At 38.9% G+C, this 21340-nt stretch overlaps 1 protein-coding gene across 1 annotated transcript; it reads right to left on the reverse strand.

The window, feature by feature from the left end:
- Positions 1-2678: 2678 nt before the first annotated feature.
- Positions 2679-9780, reverse strand: muc15 (mucin 15, cell surface associated). Its single transcript, XM_047042339.1, has 4 exons — positions 9339-9780; positions 7598-8403; positions 4485-4655; positions 2679-4156 (listed from the first exon to the last, which is right to left on the reverse strand). The coding sequence occupies exons 2-4, from the start codon at positions 8397-8399 to the stop codon at positions 4032-4034; spliced, it is 1098 nt and encodes a 365-aa protein (XP_046898295.1). The 5' UTR covers positions 8400-8403; positions 9339-9780; the 3' UTR covers positions 2679-4031.
- Positions 9781-21340: the final 11560 nt, after the last annotated feature.

Raw genomic sequence — 21340 nt, forward strand, 5'->3', positions numbered from 1 at the left:
GACCTTGGTTAGCCTGCCTGACTCCCATATAAAATTAGCATCTGTTCGTTTCGACACCCCTCCCCAGTTGTCGTAACTCAGCCGCCAAGTGAAATGTGGCGTGCTAAACCAGCCAGTGCTGCTTTAGCGAGCTGAGTTGTGCGGTTGTGTTGCTTTAGCTGACTTGCTGGTGGAGCTGGCTGGTGGCAGTAACGCTGACTCACTTAGCTGATCGATAGCTAATTCCCTTACATAATCAAGGGGCCTCTGCAAAGGGAAAGCAGTAGAAGGTGTGATAATTGATTACTTTTGCTCTATATTTTCCCCAGTGAGTTCTCCTGGTGCGATAGTACCCTCATTTTTCATTGAGCTGTTCCAATAGGTGCTGAGGTGGGCTCCTTGCAGACATCACATTTGGTTAGGGCCAAAATAAAATAAAAATTATCCTCAAGCTTGTGTTATTCTTCTTTCAACTAAATTCATATTTTATGACTACTATGTTTTGTAGGTATGTGTGTCTTTACTTCCTTTCATAGTAGAAGTAGTTTAAAACAACTTGATGAGTAACTCTTCCTGTTACTAAAAAGCTAATCACATGCATATCTCAGGTAATAATCTTGGTTCCAGCAATGCTGTTTGTAGAAGTCTGGGTTGCCTTGTAGATCATGGTTTGAAACTTACCTCAAGCCACCTGCTGTATTGATGTGAAGAACAAGGGCAAGGCTTTATTGTTGGTGCTCTACTTTGCACAAATCTCTGCACTCAGTAAGTCGAAACATCTTTGATTCAAAGAATCACAGTCAATCCATAGGTAAGATGTTTTTGTACGTGCTAAAACTATAAAGATATTTGGTTTCTGTCCATTCAAGGAAAAATGTCAAGACACTGATAATGGGCTAAGTGGTGATGCTGAGAAAAGGGCACAGGAGGTGAGGAACAATACTGGTGATTTTGCCTGCCTTGCAGATCCCTGCTATGTGGAGAAATGTCGAGTGCAGAATCGGAGAGGCAGAGGACAGGGTATTGCATCATGTGAGTGGGTGAGGGGGGTAGGGAGATGCTTAGTTTGGACACTGGGCCCATCTGTTGTTATTTACATGTACTTGCCCTCTTTTGTGTTCGACCAAAATACATGGAATAGCTTTAAGGGAGGGCAAAAGGACTCTCATGTAACAAGGGAAAGAGGATGTGGAGACAATCAAGAAACACAAATAAGTGTGTTATTCTTAAGGAACCTGCAGGGTAGTGTAATTTTGTTTGCCAATGTGCATGCCCAAGTCAGCGTTGTCTGGATCATGATGTGTTCCTGATAAGCTGCCAGACAGGCAGTGAATAGAACATAATTTCTTGGCACCAAAATACTTTCTCTATTCCAATAAGTGTGTTTCGGTGTGTCATTTTTACTTGTGTGTATGTGCATGTAGCCCACTATCAGAAAGAAGTGTAAGGAATTTGCCTTTGCTAGAGTGTTGACATAAATGGGATTACATTTAGTTAAATACAGATGCCATTTCCGTAATGTATGTTGACAGTTTGTAGTAGTATGTATAATAAAGAAGACAAAGTGGTGTAAAAAACTGTCGGTGGTAAAGACCTAAAACAAAATGTATTGGCATATGCATTGATGATCAACAAAAAGCCAACATGTACAGTCAGAATGGTATCAGAATATTATATTAATTAAGGATAATATGTTGCATTGTGTGAATTTGTATATGAATGTTTATGTGCATACTGTATGTGTGCCTGTACAGAGGTAATAGATAGAAAAAATTATTGTTGTTGTAGTGGATGTGGTCTAACTGTTTGTTTTTACATATGGGAAAAATATTTCTACAAAACTACTAGAACGTTCAAACTGTAAAAACTGTGATGGTCAGCTTTATAACTTCACAGTAATTAAACAACTAAACATGCTGGGTGCCAGTTTACTGCAGCATGTATCTGTACTGGACATAATAATAGCTAAACATTTTCCACAGGAAAAGGATTGTTCTTTTCTGCCCTGCCTGTTTTGTTTTTATTTGTTCATATATTTATTTATTTTATGGCATTTCATTTCTTGACGGCTGGTTGGCTCTTACATGCGGTAATTACCTGACCTCATCAGTAACAACGTGTTTTTGTTTCCTGGACTGTCTGACCTGCAAGTGTGAACTAGGTAAGCATGCCTATCATCTGTCCAAGGAGCCAGAGTAGCCCATACTCACTCAAGCGTTATTGGTAAAGTGTGTTGCCTATGCTAACAGCACCCCCCTCTGTGAAGGAGGTGTGCTACAGCACCAGGGTGCTTCTTTGAAATCCAGTCAACAGATTGGTGAGAATGTCTGAGGGTGGGATGAGGGAAGTAGGTTTCCAAACACCCTCTGTGATAGCAGCTGCTCCTCACCCACCATATGCCACATTTTGCCACAGTTGGCTATATTAGGGAGAGAGACAGGGGAATTTGAGTGTCTTGTAGGATTTACCAAAATTGTGATTTGAATTATGGCGTGTGTTTTCAAAAAATCCTTCTGTCTTTGAAACAAGTATATCAATGTGGATCTGGAACCCAATTTCAGACTCCCTTTTTCTCACCTAGTTTGATAGTTAATGTTAAAATCATAGATTTCCCAACTAATTGAACATTTTATAAAAACTACCAATTACACACAATTGTTCTACCTAATTGAAAACCAGCAAAGAGACAATATGAAGGCTCACAGTTCAGACTTCCATTTAGGAAACGTAATATGTCTATTGAGAAAAAGTAAAAGTAAGCTTAAATAAGAACAAAAAATAAGAACAATTTAAATTATTAAAGCATTTTTTGTTGAGAGGCTCCAAATTACACTGCTGTCTTGGTTGTCACCAATGTTAACTATTCAGTGGCATTTGGATGGGAAAACTGCACTTGAACAAAACTGATCAAGACCTAATCCTAAAGGACTCACACCCACACCAAGCCCTTCAAGATCCAGACACAGCAGGTCCAGACCTGGTCCAGACACAGCATGTCCACACCATAACATAACTAAGACAAAAACATATTTACTCAGTAGACTTTGATGCCTTATTATTAAACTAGTTCAAGGCTTGAGTCTCTTGAGTCTCTGAAAAAAAAGATAAACATTTTAATCAAACTGTATTTTATAAAACAACTATGGTCTTGTCTGAGACCAATGGAAAATACCCAGACAAGTCTTTGACCTCAGCCCAGACTAAGAACATGGTTAAATGGTCTTCAGTATGTGCTATTTCATATGATACAACACTACAACTGTTATATGTCAATGCAGCCGCATGCATGTACAATATGTACTGTATCAAGCGTTTCAGTCAATATTCAGTGTTTAAAGTATCCTCCTCTGAACGATAAATGGTGGCTGTTAAAGAACCGTTTGTTAAAATCTTTTAATGGATGGAATTATTCTTGAGGCATGTCTCAATCTTTGAGCTACTTGGTAAAATGTGCCTAAATTGATTCACATACAATTAACTTGGAGTAGAAGAAGGTGTGTTGTTGAAACTACAGTTCAGAAGAGGGCATGGTGTATCATTCATATTTACAGTATGTACATAACCTTACCTTTACAGATATTACAGAACTATTCAGAACTAATAAGACATAGAACTCTTCAGAATTTGATTTAAAGAGAGCAGAATTTGTGTAGCTGAAGAAAGAAACACAAAATAATTTCATTTATATCTATAAGGAGATATTTAGATTATGGACTAATTATCAAGATGTCAAGATTTCAAAAAGATAAACTATATACCTTGAATGGAAGTAATCATATTCTGGGATCTTAATTTAGTCATGGCAGCTACTTTGGCAAGTCTCCATTGCTTTTTGGCTATTACTAGAGAATGGTCTGTTTTGTTAATACACAAATATGCCAACAATATAAACAGTATCTTAACCACTTAGTAAGTCGTGAATGTAGATGGTTCAGCTTTCTCAGTAGTTTTAAAACTGTACTGTACTCTAATAACAGCAGACTTGAGTCTATATTACTGACATACAGCATCAGCAGATTTGAGGGGCAACCTTGGGTGGTCCAAATTGATCTTTAAGTTATTTTAATTTCCTGTGGAAAGTTGGTCATTTGGATGTTGTCCATTTGGAGTCCAGGATTGTAGTAGGCTGAACCATCATACTTCAGGTCCAAAGGTTCACTGTTGTCAAGGCGAAGTACTGGAAGTAAGAGAAAGACAAACACCTATTGAACAAAGGCTTACTAAAATGTGTATTATTATTTTAAAATAGGGTGTAAAAACAAAACTACTTTTCCACCCATACCCCAAATGTTTTCCAATCATAGCACCATAGTACCACCATAACCACAGTGTTATGGAGCTTTTTGGCTTGTTGCTTTGTTTACATTGTTCAATTAATGTACTTGCATTTGTGATACTTTGTACAGGGTTAATGTTTTTAGGACATGTCCTATCAGATAACCAGCCTCTCTTAGAGACACAGCAAAGAATAGGTCAAGGAAGTACAGGAAGAATAGCAGGCGTACCTGGGTCTGGGGGGAACTCTTCAACCAGCTTTCTGTGAGTGAATTCTCGCTGACGCCTCTTTTTGAGGATGACATAGACAACCAGTCCTACAAATGCCACAGCTGCTGCTGTACCAAGGATGGCACCCCATGCCTCACTCCTTTTATTTTTTTTTATATCTGCAGCAAATCCTTTGGAAAGAAAACACATGTATTTTATTGAAAAGATTATAAGACCACATGCTGTTTTGAATGTTCATTGTTATGCATTGAGAATACGTGTGCCATTTATCTTAATTCCATGTATTATATTTTCCATCTATTCAATATATTCAATTTATACTTTACTACATTTTCACTTAATTATAATCTAAATAGCGCCAAATTACTAGCATGATGACACAATATTTCAAAATTTGAATCTGCCAAATACATAGAAATGGTCAATAAGCTTACTGCGGTTAAATCACCAGGGAAAACATGCTTTCTACATATATCAATAATTCATTATCATCTATCTTAATTTGGGAAGTTACAAAGCAACTGGGAGGCCTCTGCTTGATATGCAAATGCTTGACCATGGTGATTTATTCAGGGTTACTCTGTTTGAAAGCTTGATTGGATTATGTTTACCCTGTGAGAGAAAAGAGCATTGCAGCTGTAATGCAGATCAAGGGTATACATATCAATTCTGCCTGTTCTGACAAAGTCATGCTTCGATTCTTGAGCCAAGCACAAGAGGGTTGCAAACAGCAGGTTGTGTTTATTCAGACATTCGACTTGCACTGATGAAGAAGCAAGTTTAAGAACCAAATGAAGCAAAGCATAGAAGGACAAACATTGTGTGCTTGCAACCAATTTTTTCTTCCCCTTGGAGATTTGCCTTATAATGTATTCAAAGAATAGATTAATTTGACATATAATGTATTGATACTTTATTGTAAAATCCAGAAACTGATTTTACAATTAAATTTGCCATTTAGGATGTAACTTCCCAACAACTTATTGTTTTGCACAAACTACAGAACTGACACAGAAAAACAAGGGCTTAAACACAACTGTTGTGGTCAATTTAGAATTGTATAGCGTGTGTGTGTGTGTCAGGTCTGTGTGGTCGTTGACTTACGTCACTTGCGCATCTGTGGGTTTGTGTTAATTAGTGCATGTACGGGGGTTATAAGGGGGGGAATCACAGGTGAGCGTGGTGTTGGAATTAGGTTTGGGAAACCACATAGTTTTTCAACCCCAGCTGTGTGTTGCCGGATTGTATTAATCTTGACCCCTGGGAACAGTCCTTTCTGTAAACAGTGTTTTTAAAGTGTTAATTAATAGTGTCAAACTTGGACATGATGGCGGACTTCATCATTTGCACCAGCCGCAAGTTGGAAATGACTCCCAATTCCTTCCAACATGGCAATCCTTTCGTTGTTGGAGTGCCATTACAACAACATTAACAACATAAAGGTGTGGTGTTGCTATAATGGAAAATGTGAGCAAGATCCCAGACTCTGTATTGTCAGCCTTTGCGTGACAAGGTTGATGACGCATGACACCATATCTATGTCATCTTTTGTGACCTCTAAATATTTTGAGAGGGGGAAGGTATAACTTTTTCTTATATTCTGACAACACTAACATGCTACACTGGGATATCATATATCGGAAAACACCCGAAAGACACTATGTTGTCTGTTAGGTAATTCTGAAATATTTAGGAAAAGCAACCAGATACGCTTATATTACTGCATACTGTATTGGTCAGTTATGAGGTTGGATAGGACGAATGACCCTGTATAGTTAAAATGTGCCTTTGGTTAAGAATGATTTCTTGCGAGTTAATTCAACCTTTCCTGACTTTAGTGTCACGGCCATAGCCGTGCCCCCCTGTTTTTGGTTTTTCCCTGCCCTAGTATTTTCCTGTGTCTGTCATTGTCTTCACCTCTGTCTCGTTCAGTGGTTTCAGTTCTTGTTAGTCTCATTGTGTCCACCTGTGTCTTGTTTGGTTCTGTGTTTTTAGGTTCCTGTTTTGTGTCCAGTCTTGATTTCATGAATAAACCCTTTTTTGTTACTATGATTATGATACTATGGTTACCTCTCCCACGTTTGGGTCCTACCCCCCACACACCGTGGCATTAACTTTCTTTTGGGACTTGAACCCTAACCCCTAAGCATCTTTCCCCTGAAGGTTATCACACTAATTGTAATCCACATTTTTTTGTAAAATGTCTGAAGTTAACCTGGTTTACATGCTAAAATATTTTGAAAACATGGCAGTAGTGTTGTGACCAGGTTATTTTGTGAAAAAACATTTGCCTGTGTTAGAATAAGTTCGAACAAACCTCCCAAAACAGAATCAGGCCATGAAACAACACTTTAGTTGTCCAAACTGACTAAACGGTGTTCATCATTGCCTAACTGGCTTGTGTCAACCCAGTTACCCTGGGATTATGTTTACAAGGTCAAATACTCTGAAATCCCAATTATAAATTAAGACCAAGAGCAGTATCATAGAATGTCATTGACCACTCTGAACAAAAAACATGGCTTCTTAAGTTAAAAACACGAGAAACTCTCACGCCCCTGTACGTGAGACTGGTCTGGTTCTGACCTTCATTGTTGACCCGCTCTTTCCTGTAGCAAGTCTTACACAGGGGTTCATTGTCCTGTTCAGAAGGTGTTTGTAATGGACCCCTCTGCTTACTGTGGGCACACAGGCACTGTCTGAAACTCAAGCCCTGAAAGAAGGGGAGTTTGTGTTGCGCTAATACCCAAAAAGATCTGACAAAATGTGGATAAGGGAGAAACCTCAGAGAACACAATTTGATAAAGAAACTGTTACCTTGGAACAATGTGTATAAGATTTCTTTAAAACTAGGTCTTCCAGTTTTGTAAAGTGATAGTCATTCAGTAAATGATTTTCTCTTGACTGAAATTTCTTTGTCTAGTTCTTTACTAATTCATGAATGACTAACAAATCTTAAAAAATACACAACATTTTACACCTCTCAAAAAATCTATGAAATGTTCATGTGTACGACATTTGAAAGGTTAACGGTGAACAAACTAGTTTACTCAACACAAAGAATGAACCAGTACCAGATTTGGTGTCACTTGAAACTGTGCACATACTGTACCTTTCTCTGAATTGCTCCCTGACGCTGAGTAAATTGTTGTGGAGTTGAAGGAATCAATTGTGCTGGGAGCCATGATTGTTGTACTTCCTGTGGTCTTTTTTAATGTTGTTGTCCCAGAGGTGAGCTCTGTGACTGGGGGAGCTGTTGAGGGCTTTTTCTCAGGTTCGTTGGTGGTAGGGGTGCTTGTGGCAGTAGTTATAACTGTATCGTTGTCTCCTTTACCATTATCTTCTGTGCTATTGGTTGTGCCATTGGTGCCTGTTTCTGGAGTGGTTTCTTTTGTAACATTGAAGTCTAATGCTGTAGTGGTCTCGATTAAATCTGTGATATTGGACGTTGACATGTTTAAAAGCTTTGTGATTGGTTGAGTGGTGGTATCAGGAAGAGTTGTTGTTGAATTATTGTATCCAATCTGTTCTGCTGTGGAATTTGTGCTTTGGTTAGCATTTAGAGATACATTGTTCGCAGAAGAGACAGGGTCCTCCATTTCTTCTGATGACACATTAAGTGACATTGTGACAAAAGTCACACCATTTAAAGTCTGGGTATCCCTGTCATCCACGTCCCCACTAGAGATGAACGTAGAGCCAGCTAAAATACTATTATTTTGGCCATTGGTTGACTCCACATCTCCATTTTTTAATTGAGATTGGATAGGTTGACGAAGCCAGCCTTGGTCAATAATGCGACCTGGAGAGTCAGTTGGATCTTGAAGCAAGGCCACATGAAAAACTTGAAGCAGCAATAGCAAACCAGCAGTGATTCTAAGAGACTGGTCCATGTCTGTCCTCTTATTCCACATATTCCTATTTTAAACAACAACCACAAACAAAGGGACAAGATAAACAGTAGTAAACAACACATTCTGTTACGTACAAGATTTGACAGGAATTGAACATTCTTATTTATCTGTATTCACCTGAGCTAAAATACAAATGAGCTGTGTAAGATCTATGAATGCCATAGTAACGAAACTATTAAATTCCTATTTTATGATCTGTGACTAATGTTAGGCCTAGGTCATAAAAAAGAGTCTGTGGGGGATGGCCTGATTTGCATCTTTCGTTATCTCTTAATAGAAATTATCTATTTTTTACCAATGCAGAGATACATTTGGATGTTATCTATTCAGCTTTGACCTCAATTTTGATAAGGCTGACTCACACTTAGGCGGACAATTAATTTAACTGAATTGTGGGAAAGGATTTATGTTTTTTTAAACAAGCCCATTCAAATCATGTCAGGGGCAAATAGAGTGAGCAAACTTTGTCATCAGTTTTAAATATCTTTTATGTAGCCTAAAAAAATGCACTAACTACAGAGTGGGCTCCACTGATATTTTTTTTATTATTATTTGAAATAAACTGTGATTTTGCATCTTGGTAGTCAAAATACACATTGTTATTTGGCTACAACTTACTGGAATTAACAGTGCAAAGTATTTTCCAACATATATTCAAAGCAAAAGCTAAAGGTCAAATAAATGTTCATATACCTAGTAACTATAACTACAACATGTTATATTTTCAATTTGATTGATTATTTGGACTGTCCAAAGCTTAGATAAAGTAGACTTCCATTACATGCTAGAGACCGAGGTTGCCCAACAGAACAGACATATTCGTAACACGTAAATAACCACAATTATAATCAACGACATCATCAACGACACACTAGAAGAATACACAGTACATACCCTACAGAATCTGTCAAAACTAAAACTACAATCTCAGGCACTTACCTTAATTCTCAAGCTCGATCAAGTGATCACAAGTTTACAACTTGTTCAGAAGGCAAGAAGGGCTCTCTAAGGAGCTACCAATGTATGAGAGCGAATGAACAATAAGCCCAGAAAGAAGGAGGGCAGTATGCAGTCTTTAGAGGACTACCAGGAACCTGCTCTACCTGCTCATACACCTATTAGCAATAGCTTAACGCCCTGACATCCAACCAACCATCCAGGAAATGCAACTTTGTACTGGCTAATGATGAAAAAGTTTGACATTAAGAGATTACGATATGGTGGTGGAAAACAATCAAGCTTTGGTATTCCTGAATAGAACATTTGTAGGTTTGAGATGATATTGAGTTGTCAGGATTCTAAGGTTTCAGGTTGTGCTGGAATTCCCCAGGTGAGAGAATCTTGTGCCACCGGTTCCTCAGAGTGCTCCTCCCCTGTGATCATCATCATGGCAACAAAGAGGGTGTGTTTAGGCAATCATCTGTCCCTGAAGCTCTGCGTCATGGCATGTTGTTACCTTTTTCACTCAAAATGTATTGTACGTGTTCTTGTTTTTTTTTCCTGACTGACCTACAACTCCTCTGTTGAATACAACAGAAAAAGCAAATTGCACACAGAGCACAATGCAATGGTGTAGGAGTCTGTGCCTTGCACTGACATATTATGCTGCAGACCCTATTGTCAAGGACTGAAAAAACTGTGAGATGGTAATTTCTCATCTTTATCTGTAAAAATAGAAAAGTCACATGGCTTACATACATTTCTTTGGGCACTAGTGTTGGAAATACTGCAATCTGAAAAGCGGCACCGTGGCAGCCATTTTAGAACCACTCTATGTACAGCTCAGATTACTTCAAATGACATAACTACTTTACTTTCTGAGTGAACAGTATGAAATGAAAACTAGTTTAGGTAATTCCATGTGGAGATTTTTCCCCCCATTCTTGTCAGTATTAAATGCTTTTAAATGACTCTTTAAAAGTACTTAAAAATTGCCCTTGGTGTCACGTACCACACTAACTTTTAGGGTGCATCCCAAAAGCCATACTTTCATACTAAATTGCATGGCAGAAAAAATATTTAGAATGTCCCAATACATTGTTTGTCAAATACAGTATATGCCAAAAATACCATGTCCTACTGCATCCGGTCGCATTTTGCAAGCCAGCATGCTTTTCTGTCTATTCTTATCCACAATCCTCTGCACAGTGGAAGATACATCACATCGACTGAACTACATACATTACAAAGTAACAACAGGAGAGCTCTCCTGGATGCCCTCCAACAGTATGCTCATCTCTGATCAGCTCCACATTTTTCAGTATTTGGTATCTCCAAAAAAATAAATGTTGCACTAACCATTTTTCAACAATATAAAAAAAATGCACTATGAACAGTAATGGTTGTATGAGCAAGAGGGTTAACGTTCAAAGTGCAATGTTATGATGAAGAATGATGTCCTGCCTGTCCATACTGCATACAGTAGTACGTCTAAAGGGCATTGCATACTAAAAGTAAAAAGATAAAGAATGCAATTTGAGATGCAGGGTTAGTTACTTTCATCTTGTGTTGGAAGTTAGAATGTTGGTGTCAAAATTAGTTCACAACATCCAAATGGGTTAAGTCAAATTCATATTTGAAATCATGGTTAGTAAAAAATACCTATATGAATAGACATTATTTTTATTACTAGATATTAATACAAGCAAAATCTAATTCCAGTACTCAACCTCATCCTGACTTGGAGACGCCTCCTATGAACAATGCACTTGGACGAAAATGAGTGACTTCCAAGACCTCTGGTATGTCGGACCATTTATTGTGAGACTCACCTAGAGCCTGATCAGAGCAAACTTATAAAACTAGTCAACCCTGTGTTCTTTATCCTTAGTGCCTTTGTGTAAAGCCAGACCATGACACTTATAAAACTGGACCTAGGAACAAATCAGGAATCCTATATTTAATAAATAAATTATCATGAGTTATTTTCTCAATGAATATGTATAATTTATCTGTTCTTTGCCCGGTCACTTTGTTATGGAAAGTAATACCTGCCACTAGGTGTCAGCACAAACCAATTTACAAAGTGGCAAACTTAAACAATATGTGACATAATAACATGGAAACATTTTAAATAGTTAACATGTGTAAACCAATTAATATTGTTATGTGCACGTGATTTATTATTCCCTGTTCACAGAAAACTGATTAGATACTGTGGTACATCACAAACCCCTACGCCTTTACACACACATTTAAAAGCTTTAAAGATTACTGTATTGCTTCACTAGGGATTTTCTAGCGATTTGTCAAAGCTGAATTAATGTGTCATTATTTTGTATTGCATATAAAACATTGAAATGCTGTAATTTGTCTACAAAAATCTTAAAGGCAAACACAAGTCAAAGTCAAGTCAAACAGTAAATTTGTTGTTAATTACATAATGATGCACATAATGTATGAGTGCTACTAACAATTAATGATGATTGGTAAAAACCTTTGCTAAAATAATCCATCTTGTCTATATCTAAATGTGATTCATGTAGATACTTCTCTATGCAATGTTTTTCTGACTCACTTTATGCGCTTTTTTTCTCTCACAATGAATGCTTGGTGATCATCCAGAAACTGAGTGAGAACTTTTTAGAAGGACTTAAGAAGGCCAACACATGGCAGGGCCTGTCAACATTCCTGATGACTACATGTAAGAGCAGTCTGCTGTGCATGATCAACAAGGCGGTAGTGAGGCCTGGAGGGAGGGGGGATAGGGGGAGAGAAAAAGAGAGCATGGTACAAGAGAGACAGAAAAAAGCCTTCTGCAGCGATGACATCACCACCACACCATTCTCTGATCCGTCAAACAGGGTGATGATGCAAGTGATGGGAAGGATAAGGGAGTTTTTGCTCCTGGATGTGTGTGATGATACCTTGAACCATGTTGCAGTCATTCTAATGTGGAGCCTGGTCTCTGGGTACAGTTTTTTTTCAGAGATTTTAGGATGGAAGAATGGATGTGAGTGCAATATGTATTTTGTAGGTAATTTGCCAATGTTCTGTATGTTGTTTCTCGGTTTAGTTGTACATATATTGTGTGTTGGATGCTGTTTGGGCAGTAGGACCTTGCAAAACAATTGGAAGCTTAAATACGATTTTTGGTGATTTTATATGAAACTGTAAAATAAGTAGACATAGCATTATTTCATACAATGGTTTTTGATGAAACTAACAACGTTATGCATTTCAAATTACAGATGTAGTTTAAATTATTCTAGAAAACTATCAGAAAGGTTTTGGTTTAAAATTATCTCTGAACAGAAACCTTAAAAAAAGTAAATGTCTCGCATATCACTTTTCCATCACATCTGATACTGTGGATGCATGTGCTCGTACGTGTGATCAACATCAATGTTTCAGCAACTAATGGAAAGAGTTGGGTAGACTCCTCCTCTTATGTACTGTGGGCAAACTGGGCTTGGACAAGCTTTTGTCATGACGCTTCCAGAATAGGAAAGCTTAACCAAAACCGATGGAAAGTCATGGCTACTTTTTCCCCTTTTTCATGAGCTATTTTGGGAGTGTGCTACGATCCTTGGGTGTACACGAACATTAAATGTCTCAATAAATATTGTCACATATCATCAAAGTTAATCAGTAGGGAAAAATGGACCAGGAGATCCCAAATGCAAAGGTGTTTTTTTTTCTTCTCTTATATCCTGTGTTTTAGAAGATTCAAAGGTCAACGAGGTGAAGGAGTGGAGACTGATTGCTATCATCTAGTATTAAAGTTGATATTGACAGAAAGGGCATTTATACACACATTAATCAACTGTGCTTTGTGCCATCATAGGCCCAATGCTTGACATATGAACAGTTTAGATACATAGCACTGTACCTTAAAAACACCACCTGAACGGAGTAAGTGTTGTACTTTTTGTCACAAAACTTTTTACATTTAGTTATTTTATGAACTCATTTGGATGTTAAAAAAAGTTACTATGGAAGCAATTTTGCAATGAAAAGAAGATCATGTTGAGAGAGGAAAGGACAGAAAAAGGAGAGAAGTCACATTTCCTGTATCCCTGAAGGTGCCAGGATTGGGCACAATTGGGGCATTAATTGGACGTCAGGCTTTAGTAAGACAAGTCTGTTCCTGTGTGCTGGTATCTTGGCAGAAGGAAAGGATTTTTGCACCCCAGCCGCAATTCACCAAGCAGCCAGATCCAACAATTACCGCACCGGTTATGCTGTCTTGCCAGCTACCACACAAAATGCTTACTGCATATGGAAAGCATGTGTGCTGCACTGTGCTAAAATAACCGGCCACGTGGCTGTGTTTCAAAAAGCTCTCAACAACTTAATCGTGTGTCTGAATGACATTGAATGTCATGAATGACACACAAGGACAAGGTGTGGGGGACAGCATTATAGCACAATCCATTTGCAGGTTTTGGGAGTAAACTAAACATTATTGGCACAGGGCTAAGGTTTGAAGTCAAATTATCAACACAAAGGGAAATTGAAATATACATTTTTTGTTTGACCTGACTACACGTTGCTAACTTGTAAGCTACCTTTCAGGAAGCATATGTTGCACTCAGAATGAACCACATAATTCCCTGCACTTATCCAGTGGTGTAGTTTGAAAGAAGATGTACTTACACTGTACACCTACTTAGTTTCCCCCAGAAATATTGTATCAGAATCAGAATCGTGTTTAATCGTCAAGTAAGTGGTCACAAACAAATAATTTACTTTGGTGGGCAGGTGCATACAGAGAACATTTAAACATAATGAACAAAATTTAAATGTAGAAAATGTACAACAAAATTTAATAAAATACTTGGACTATACAATATAATATGAAATATTAAATACGATAAATAAAAGAATAGGCTATAGAATAAAAATAATACTGAATGTGTTAAAGTGGAAGAGTAAGAGTGTATTAAGTAAAGTGACAGTCAGTGTCAGTTTGGGGCCTTGTTAATAAGGCTAGAAGCGGAAGGAAAGAAACTGTTCTTGTGGCATGAGGTGTTGGTCCTTATGGACCGCAGCCTTCTGCCGGAGTGGGTTGGTTGAAACAGAGTGTGTCCAGGGTGGGAGGAATCGGCCACAATCTTCCTCGCTTGACTCAGGGACCTTAAGGTGTGCAGGTCTTCGAGGGTAGGCAGATTGCAGCCAATTACCTTCTCAGCAGTGCAGATGATATGCTGCAGTCTGCTCTTGTCCTTGGCAGTGGCAGCAGCGTACCAGATCATGGAGGAGGTGAGGATGGAATCACTGATGGCTGTGTAAAAGTGCACCCCTTGTCCTTGGCAGGTTGAATTTCTTCAGCTGTCGCAGGAAGCACATCCTTTGTTGTGCTTTCTCGTGAAGGAGCTGATGTTCAGTTCATAGTTGAGGTCCTGGGATAGGATAGTACCCAGGAAGCTGAAGGACTCCACAGTGTTGACTGGGGAGTCGCACAGGGTGATGGGGGTGAGTGGGGCTGTATTCTTTCTAAAGTCCACAACCATCTCCACTGTCTTAAGAGCATTGAGCTCTAGGTTGTTCTGGTTACACCGGGTCACCAGGTTGTCAGGTTCCCACCTGTAGTCCAATTCATCTCCATCAGAGATGAGCCCAATGAGGGTGGTGTTGTCTGCAAACTTAAGGAGTTTGACGGACGGATGACTGGAGGCACAGCTGTTGGTGTACAGGGAGAAGAGCAGAGGGGAAAAGACGCAGCCCTAAGGGGACCAGGTGCTGATGGACCAGGAGTCAGAGACTTGTGTTCCCAGCTTAATGCACTGCTTCAAGTCTGTGATCCACCTGCAGGTGGAGTCAGGCACGTTCAGCTGGGAGAGCTTGTCCTGAAGCAGGGCGGGGATGATGGTGTTGAAGGCAGGGCTGAAGTCCACAAACAGGATCCTGGCGTGGGATGCTGGGGAGTCCAGATGTAGGGTGAAGTGGAAGGCCATGTTAACTTTGTCGTCCACATACCTGTTGGCTCTGTGGGCAAACTGCAGGGGGTCCAGTGGAGTGTCTGTGATGGATTTGAGGTGTGCCAGCACCAGGTGCTCAAAAGACTTAATTACTACAGAGGTCAGGGCGACGGGTCTGTAGTCATTATGTCCTGTTGGCCTCGGCTTTTTGGGCACAGGGATGATGGTGGAGGACTTGAGACAACTGGCATGTGGCATGTCTCCAGGGAGGTGTTGAAGATGTTGGTGAACACTGGAGACAGCTGGTCAGCGCACTGCTTGATGGTTGCAGGAGAGACAGAGTCTGGCCAAGCTGCTTTGCCATGTACACATGTATTAATCACCAATGATGTGTACTATACTAAAAACCGTTTGAGACTGTCTCAGTGTCTTACTCCTTTATTAGATATGATAAATTAGATTTAAGTCATGGACCGTGATGGCATTTTCTTAACTAGAGGTTTACCACAGTTTGGTTTGTTTATTAGACTTTGAAATCAGAAAAGGCCTGCACGTATTGTTGCTGTTGTAAATGGCAAGATACCCACTACTTTTGCTACTTGGACAAGTATATATTTATATATATAACTATACAATTCATTTTGAGGTGCAGACAGCAGGTTAACTGCACTATTCTAAAGGCGTAGAACACAAAGTAGTGGGAGGAAATAACCAAATAATTTGTACCCCTTTCCCCCTTTCCTGATTTGAAGGGTGCAATAACACTTTGAGGACCTCTGGGGGTCACAGTCAAGTCAAGACCTCTTTCAACACTCTTCAACTCAGATTTGCTTTGCTTCAGTACATGTAAGTCATCTTTGAAATAGGTGGTGTGCTTCTGCCATCCATTAAATCATGCACCACACACTTTCTACTGAGTAATCCCCTATGTGAAAAATATAAATACTGACACATTTTATATTGTTTATATTTACACACCTGTCTCACTGAGAATGCTTTTCGCCGCCTTCAACCTCACCAAGAGTTTAGGATGATAATGACTGGCAACACTTACTGAAAAACAATCTGCAAGTGAATCTGTCGTCAAACGTGGAATTGAAAAACTGACAAAGAATTCTCAGCATGGATGGAATATGCACAGATGCTAAGGAGTTCATATTGTACTTGTATTTGGCTAGCCACTTCAGTTAGGCTTAGTGTAAAAATGTTAATGGATGCCCTGTTTTTCAGGAACCATTTTCTATTGGTTTGCTTTAACTCTGCTGAGAACATTGGCGTTATAAACAACAATCCTCATCTCTCTCTCTCTCTCTCTCTCTCTCTCTCTCTCTCTCTCTCTCTCTCTCTCTCTCTCTCTCTCTCTCTCTCTCTCTCTCTGTCTTTCAAACACACACACACACACATACATCCTATTAAACTCAAACATTCTTTATCACGCACACTGAGGAGCTGTGTTGATGTCTTCAACTAAAACAAATCTTCAATGTCAAAGTTCAATAACTGAGAGAAAAAGAGAGAGAGAAATTGAGAAAGAGAGAAGAGATATGTCTGCCAACTAAACTTGAATTGGAATAGAAGGTTGAAAGTACATGATGGGTGTGTACTACGTAACCCCCGAGGCTAATAAAACACCAGCAAGCCATTAAAGGGAGCTCTTAAAAGTATGTGGACATTTCTTGGAGGGGTATCAATAGGCAACATTAACTTGTGTGACCTATTCATCCAGATGGCTTATATAATACATATCATCACGTTTTCCCCATCACTGATAGACAAGGATTAGACCTTGTAATCACACCAATTGAAATGTGTATACATGTACTCAATGGGCATATAACCAGCTAGAGAGTCAAAAAAGCAGAAAAGTAAACAAAAACAAAACATTTTTATGTTTACAGAAAGAAAATTAAAAGGAGCCTCACCTTAAAAAAAAGAAACTAATGTTAGTTGTTGTGCACTCAGGTTAAGTATAAGTCACATAGGCCTAGTGGATATTGTAGCTTATACAGAGAACACTATATGACTACATGTGTGTCACAATATATTGTTGTCATCTACAATAGGCAAAAGGTTTAGGCCTTGGACAGAAAAGTAGCTTCGTAATTTATCCCTTGTCCTTTATAAAGTCACTGTCTGGTATGCATGCTCTAATACTGCATTGCAATCACGTGGTGGGCAAACTGGATAAATACAGTATATTTAAGTCAAGACATAAAAGGTAAATCATCACAGAAAATATTACACCAGGCAACTACAGAGAAAAGCACATCATGACAACATATGCAAAGCATTATTATTTTATGATTATGGTTCTCTTGTACCTTGTGGGTTCTATTACAGAGTTAAGAAGCATTCTTATCCCTATGACATCATTTTCTAGGGACAATGTGTAACTGTCTCTCGTTATCTCTCAAAATGTCTCTCTCCACTTTACTGTAAAGCTTGCAACGTTTTTCCATCATTTTCCATCATGCAGTTTAATGGTCATACAATTAGTTCAGGGTTGCTTTGAAAGCCATGGCCTGTGGAAGAACACTTCCTTATGTTTCCTTCTGTTCGTGTTACGACAGTGAGTTATTTGGCCCAAAGAAAATTCGTTAGCCTACACATCTTCTACACATCCTACACAATTGTATTGCTTCAGTATGTCTTTATAGAAGGCTTTTGTGGTGATTAAGTGCATTACAAATAATCAAATTAATTAATATATTACCATTAGCATTATTGATTACTGAATCAGGGTCAAACGTACACTATATTGCCAGAAGTATTCGCTCTTCTACCTTCACACACATATGAATGTGAGTGACATCCCATTCTTAAACCATAGGATTGAATATTATGTCGGCCCACCCTTTGCAGCTATAACAGCTTCAACTATTCTAGGAAGGCTTTCCACAAGGTATAGGAGTGTGTTTATGGGAATTGTTTGCCATTCTTCCAGAAGTGCATTTGTGAGGTCAGACAGATGTTGGACGAGAAGGCCTGGCTCGCAGTCTCCACTGTAATTCATCCCAAAGGTGTTCTATCGGGTTGAGGTCAAGTTCTTACACACCAAACTCGCTCATCCGTGTCTTTATGGCTCTTGCTTTGTGCACCTGAATTCAATGATTTGGAGAGCTGAGTGAATACTTTTGGCAATGTAGTGTATGTCAGTCACTCTTTGGTTCTCTTTTTTCAATAAAATATTCTTAACAAGCAGAACATGCATAAACATAGTTTGACACACATTCTAACATACACGAATCGAACTGGCAACCTTCAGATTACTTGCCCGATGCTCTACCTGCTCAGCCACCTGACTCCCACATAGCTACAGTACAGTGATAACCCATGATTCATCTACAAGAGCAGGACTGTTATGGCACTGCTGTGATTCTAAAAAAGGACAGGTGCTCTTTTCACATCTGTGTATTCCTGGAGGAAAGATAAAGATACCATAAATGGACAAAGGACAAACTCCATACATGCTTTGCTGTAGTCTGCACACCTCAAAGTTGAATTCTTGTGTTCTCCTTTTATCTAATTTTTTATAAGTAGGATGTAGTCTTTTAGCTGTATTTTTGTATCTACACAACTAAATATGTCTAGAGTGACAGCTGTTATAAGTGATGGTGCTAAACAATATGGTTGCCAATGAGTGCTGCATATTTGCCTGTGCTTGCCACAATCTTTTATCAAAAAATTATGCTATGCAGATATTTCAAAACAATCAATCCAATCAACCACCAAGGTCAGTCCATCTTCCAACAACGGTGTGACAGTAAAAGTCCAATTGATCACATCATTGTTTTGGTTTAGCTGTGGTTGTATTTTATAGTAAAGATTGCTGAGGTAACCTCTGGGCATTGCAAAAAGTATGTTTCTGTGTGATAATTCTGAGCAAGAGAGCAGGGATGACGCACAACTGATGTGACTTCTGCCAGGCTTTTAAAACTTCTCATAAAGAGATTAAGGGACTCTTGCTTGCAGTCAGAACTGTTTTTCTGTACTGTGGATCAATTTATGTAAGAGATTTGGCCTTTTAAAAAACCTGTCTTATTAAATGTATATCTTGGCATGCAGTATTGGACAGTTTTGATAGCCAAATGCTACCAATATAATCACCAAGCTTCCATTTTCCATTCAAGTCCACAATGAAAGGATATTTTATTACGTTGCAATAAATATTATCTTTTGTTAGGCATGAGCTAATTCTTTCTCCACACCTGTCACCATTGTTATGCGCATACGCTTGCATTGTATGAGGCTGGTGGTACAGGTTTGGTAATAAAGTGGTGAAATAACTTGCACATATTGATCTAAAGACATTCTATACTGAGAACTGCTTGTCTTTGCTAACTAATGGTTACCAAATGTAACAAGTAAACAAACAGACACTAATTTTTTACTTTCTTCTGCAACCCTTGTCTATGTCTCCTCTTCCAAATGACTACGCTTTCAAAATCTAAGTAATGATGTGGTTAAAACATGAATTGTGTTGTCTGTGTGAGTGTATGGTCACAGATTTGGGTGCATGCTTTGGCATGTTCAGTCTGAGATCATTATCTAGTAAATGCAGAGTAAATAAAACCCACAGACGTCATGCTGTGTTTCATTACCCTTTTATTTGGAGTGGAAGTGCGTCTCTGTCATGTAAAGATTTCACTGCCGTCTAATGCCTGTAGCGCTTAAAATTGAGTTTTAATTATAGAAACTTTCCATGAAAACTCTGCAAGCTCAAAACTGCAGCATTTTTATTGCTTGGAATTGTATTGTATTGGAAAAGGAACAAAGTTCATGTGAGGTTCATGTTTTAGTGAATTAATGCCTACTTCTTCTATGGTTGTAGTGGCCAAAATCAAGGAGGAAAAAGTGATTGCTCAATAGGTTTTCCTGCAGTGAACAGAGGTGGTAAGAACAGTTTGTGGATGTGGTAGGGTGGAGTGGGCTGCTCATTAAGACTAAAGTAGAGCCCCTACTCTTACTGGAGGAAGGGTGGGGGCAGAAACAACTAGGAAACTGAAGCACCACACCCTAGCTAAGACAAAATATGCCTGTGAAGCTCAAGTTATAGCTGATCTTCCACAGTGCAGCAGTATTGCCTGGTTGCAGTTGTGTAACCCATACATAATACACCTTTTGTTTTGCTTGCCGTGTAAACACGAAAGAGTGAGAGCAAAGGTTCAAATAAGCTTTGAATATTAACTAATATTAGTGTAGGTTAATTATAAAGTTGATGCAAATATCCTGGAATTTCAAATGTCTTAAGAACCTTGACTTCGTACAACTAGATGGACATCCTAGGAGGAGGGAACAAAGGAGAAGCAAGTGGCCAAGAGATATCTTGTCTCAATCGCTAGAGAACCATAAAAGATCAAAGAAACACTTGATGAAGCCACACAGGCAAGCGGTTTGAGCAATTCAGCACAACTGATTCGTCTAGGGCAGGGGTGTCAAATCCTGGTAATCAGGGGCCGCTGTCCTGTATGTTTTAGATGTTTCCCTGCTCCAACACACCTGATTCAAATTAATGGTCGTTATCAGGCTTACACAGAGCTTGACAACCATAGACATAACAAAGAGTACATGCCGCATTGGCTGCTGGGCGCAAGAAATGCGGCCACCGTCTTGGACCGGGCATACTCATAGTTGCATAGCAGCAGAATAAACAAGATTTCAGCAATGTGCAGCATATTCCTGCTCAAATCGGCGGACCGTCGCAAACAGGGCTCAGGGGATTACTTTACACAAGTAAGACTTAACATTACTGTACTATTGGTTGTATTTTGTAAATAGAATAACCATGTCCTGTATCATAGCTACATTTTGTTTGTTTTATTTGGATCCCCATTAGCTTCAGCATAAGCTGAAAGTTATTCTTCCTGGGGTCCTACAATCTATCATGTGAGAATACAATTTACGACATGTATGACACATGCTACATGTATGACATTTGCAGCAAAAAACACAGTGTGAAAATCTGTTATCTGGTATTTAGTGAGGTATGACTTATTAAATGCGCTGACAGCTCATTGGCCCTGCCAAACAGATTACACTAAATTGAGCGGGTGACCGTTCCAAGATGGCGGCCCCATG

This window comes from Hypomesus transpacificus, chromosome 19 (genome assembly GCF_021917145.1).
Source record: "Hypomesus transpacificus isolate Combined female chromosome 19, fHypTra1, whole genome shotgun sequence".
In the NCBI taxonomy this organism is placed as follows: domain Eukaryota; kingdom Metazoa; phylum Chordata; class Actinopteri; order Osmeriformes; family Osmeridae; genus Hypomesus; species Hypomesus transpacificus.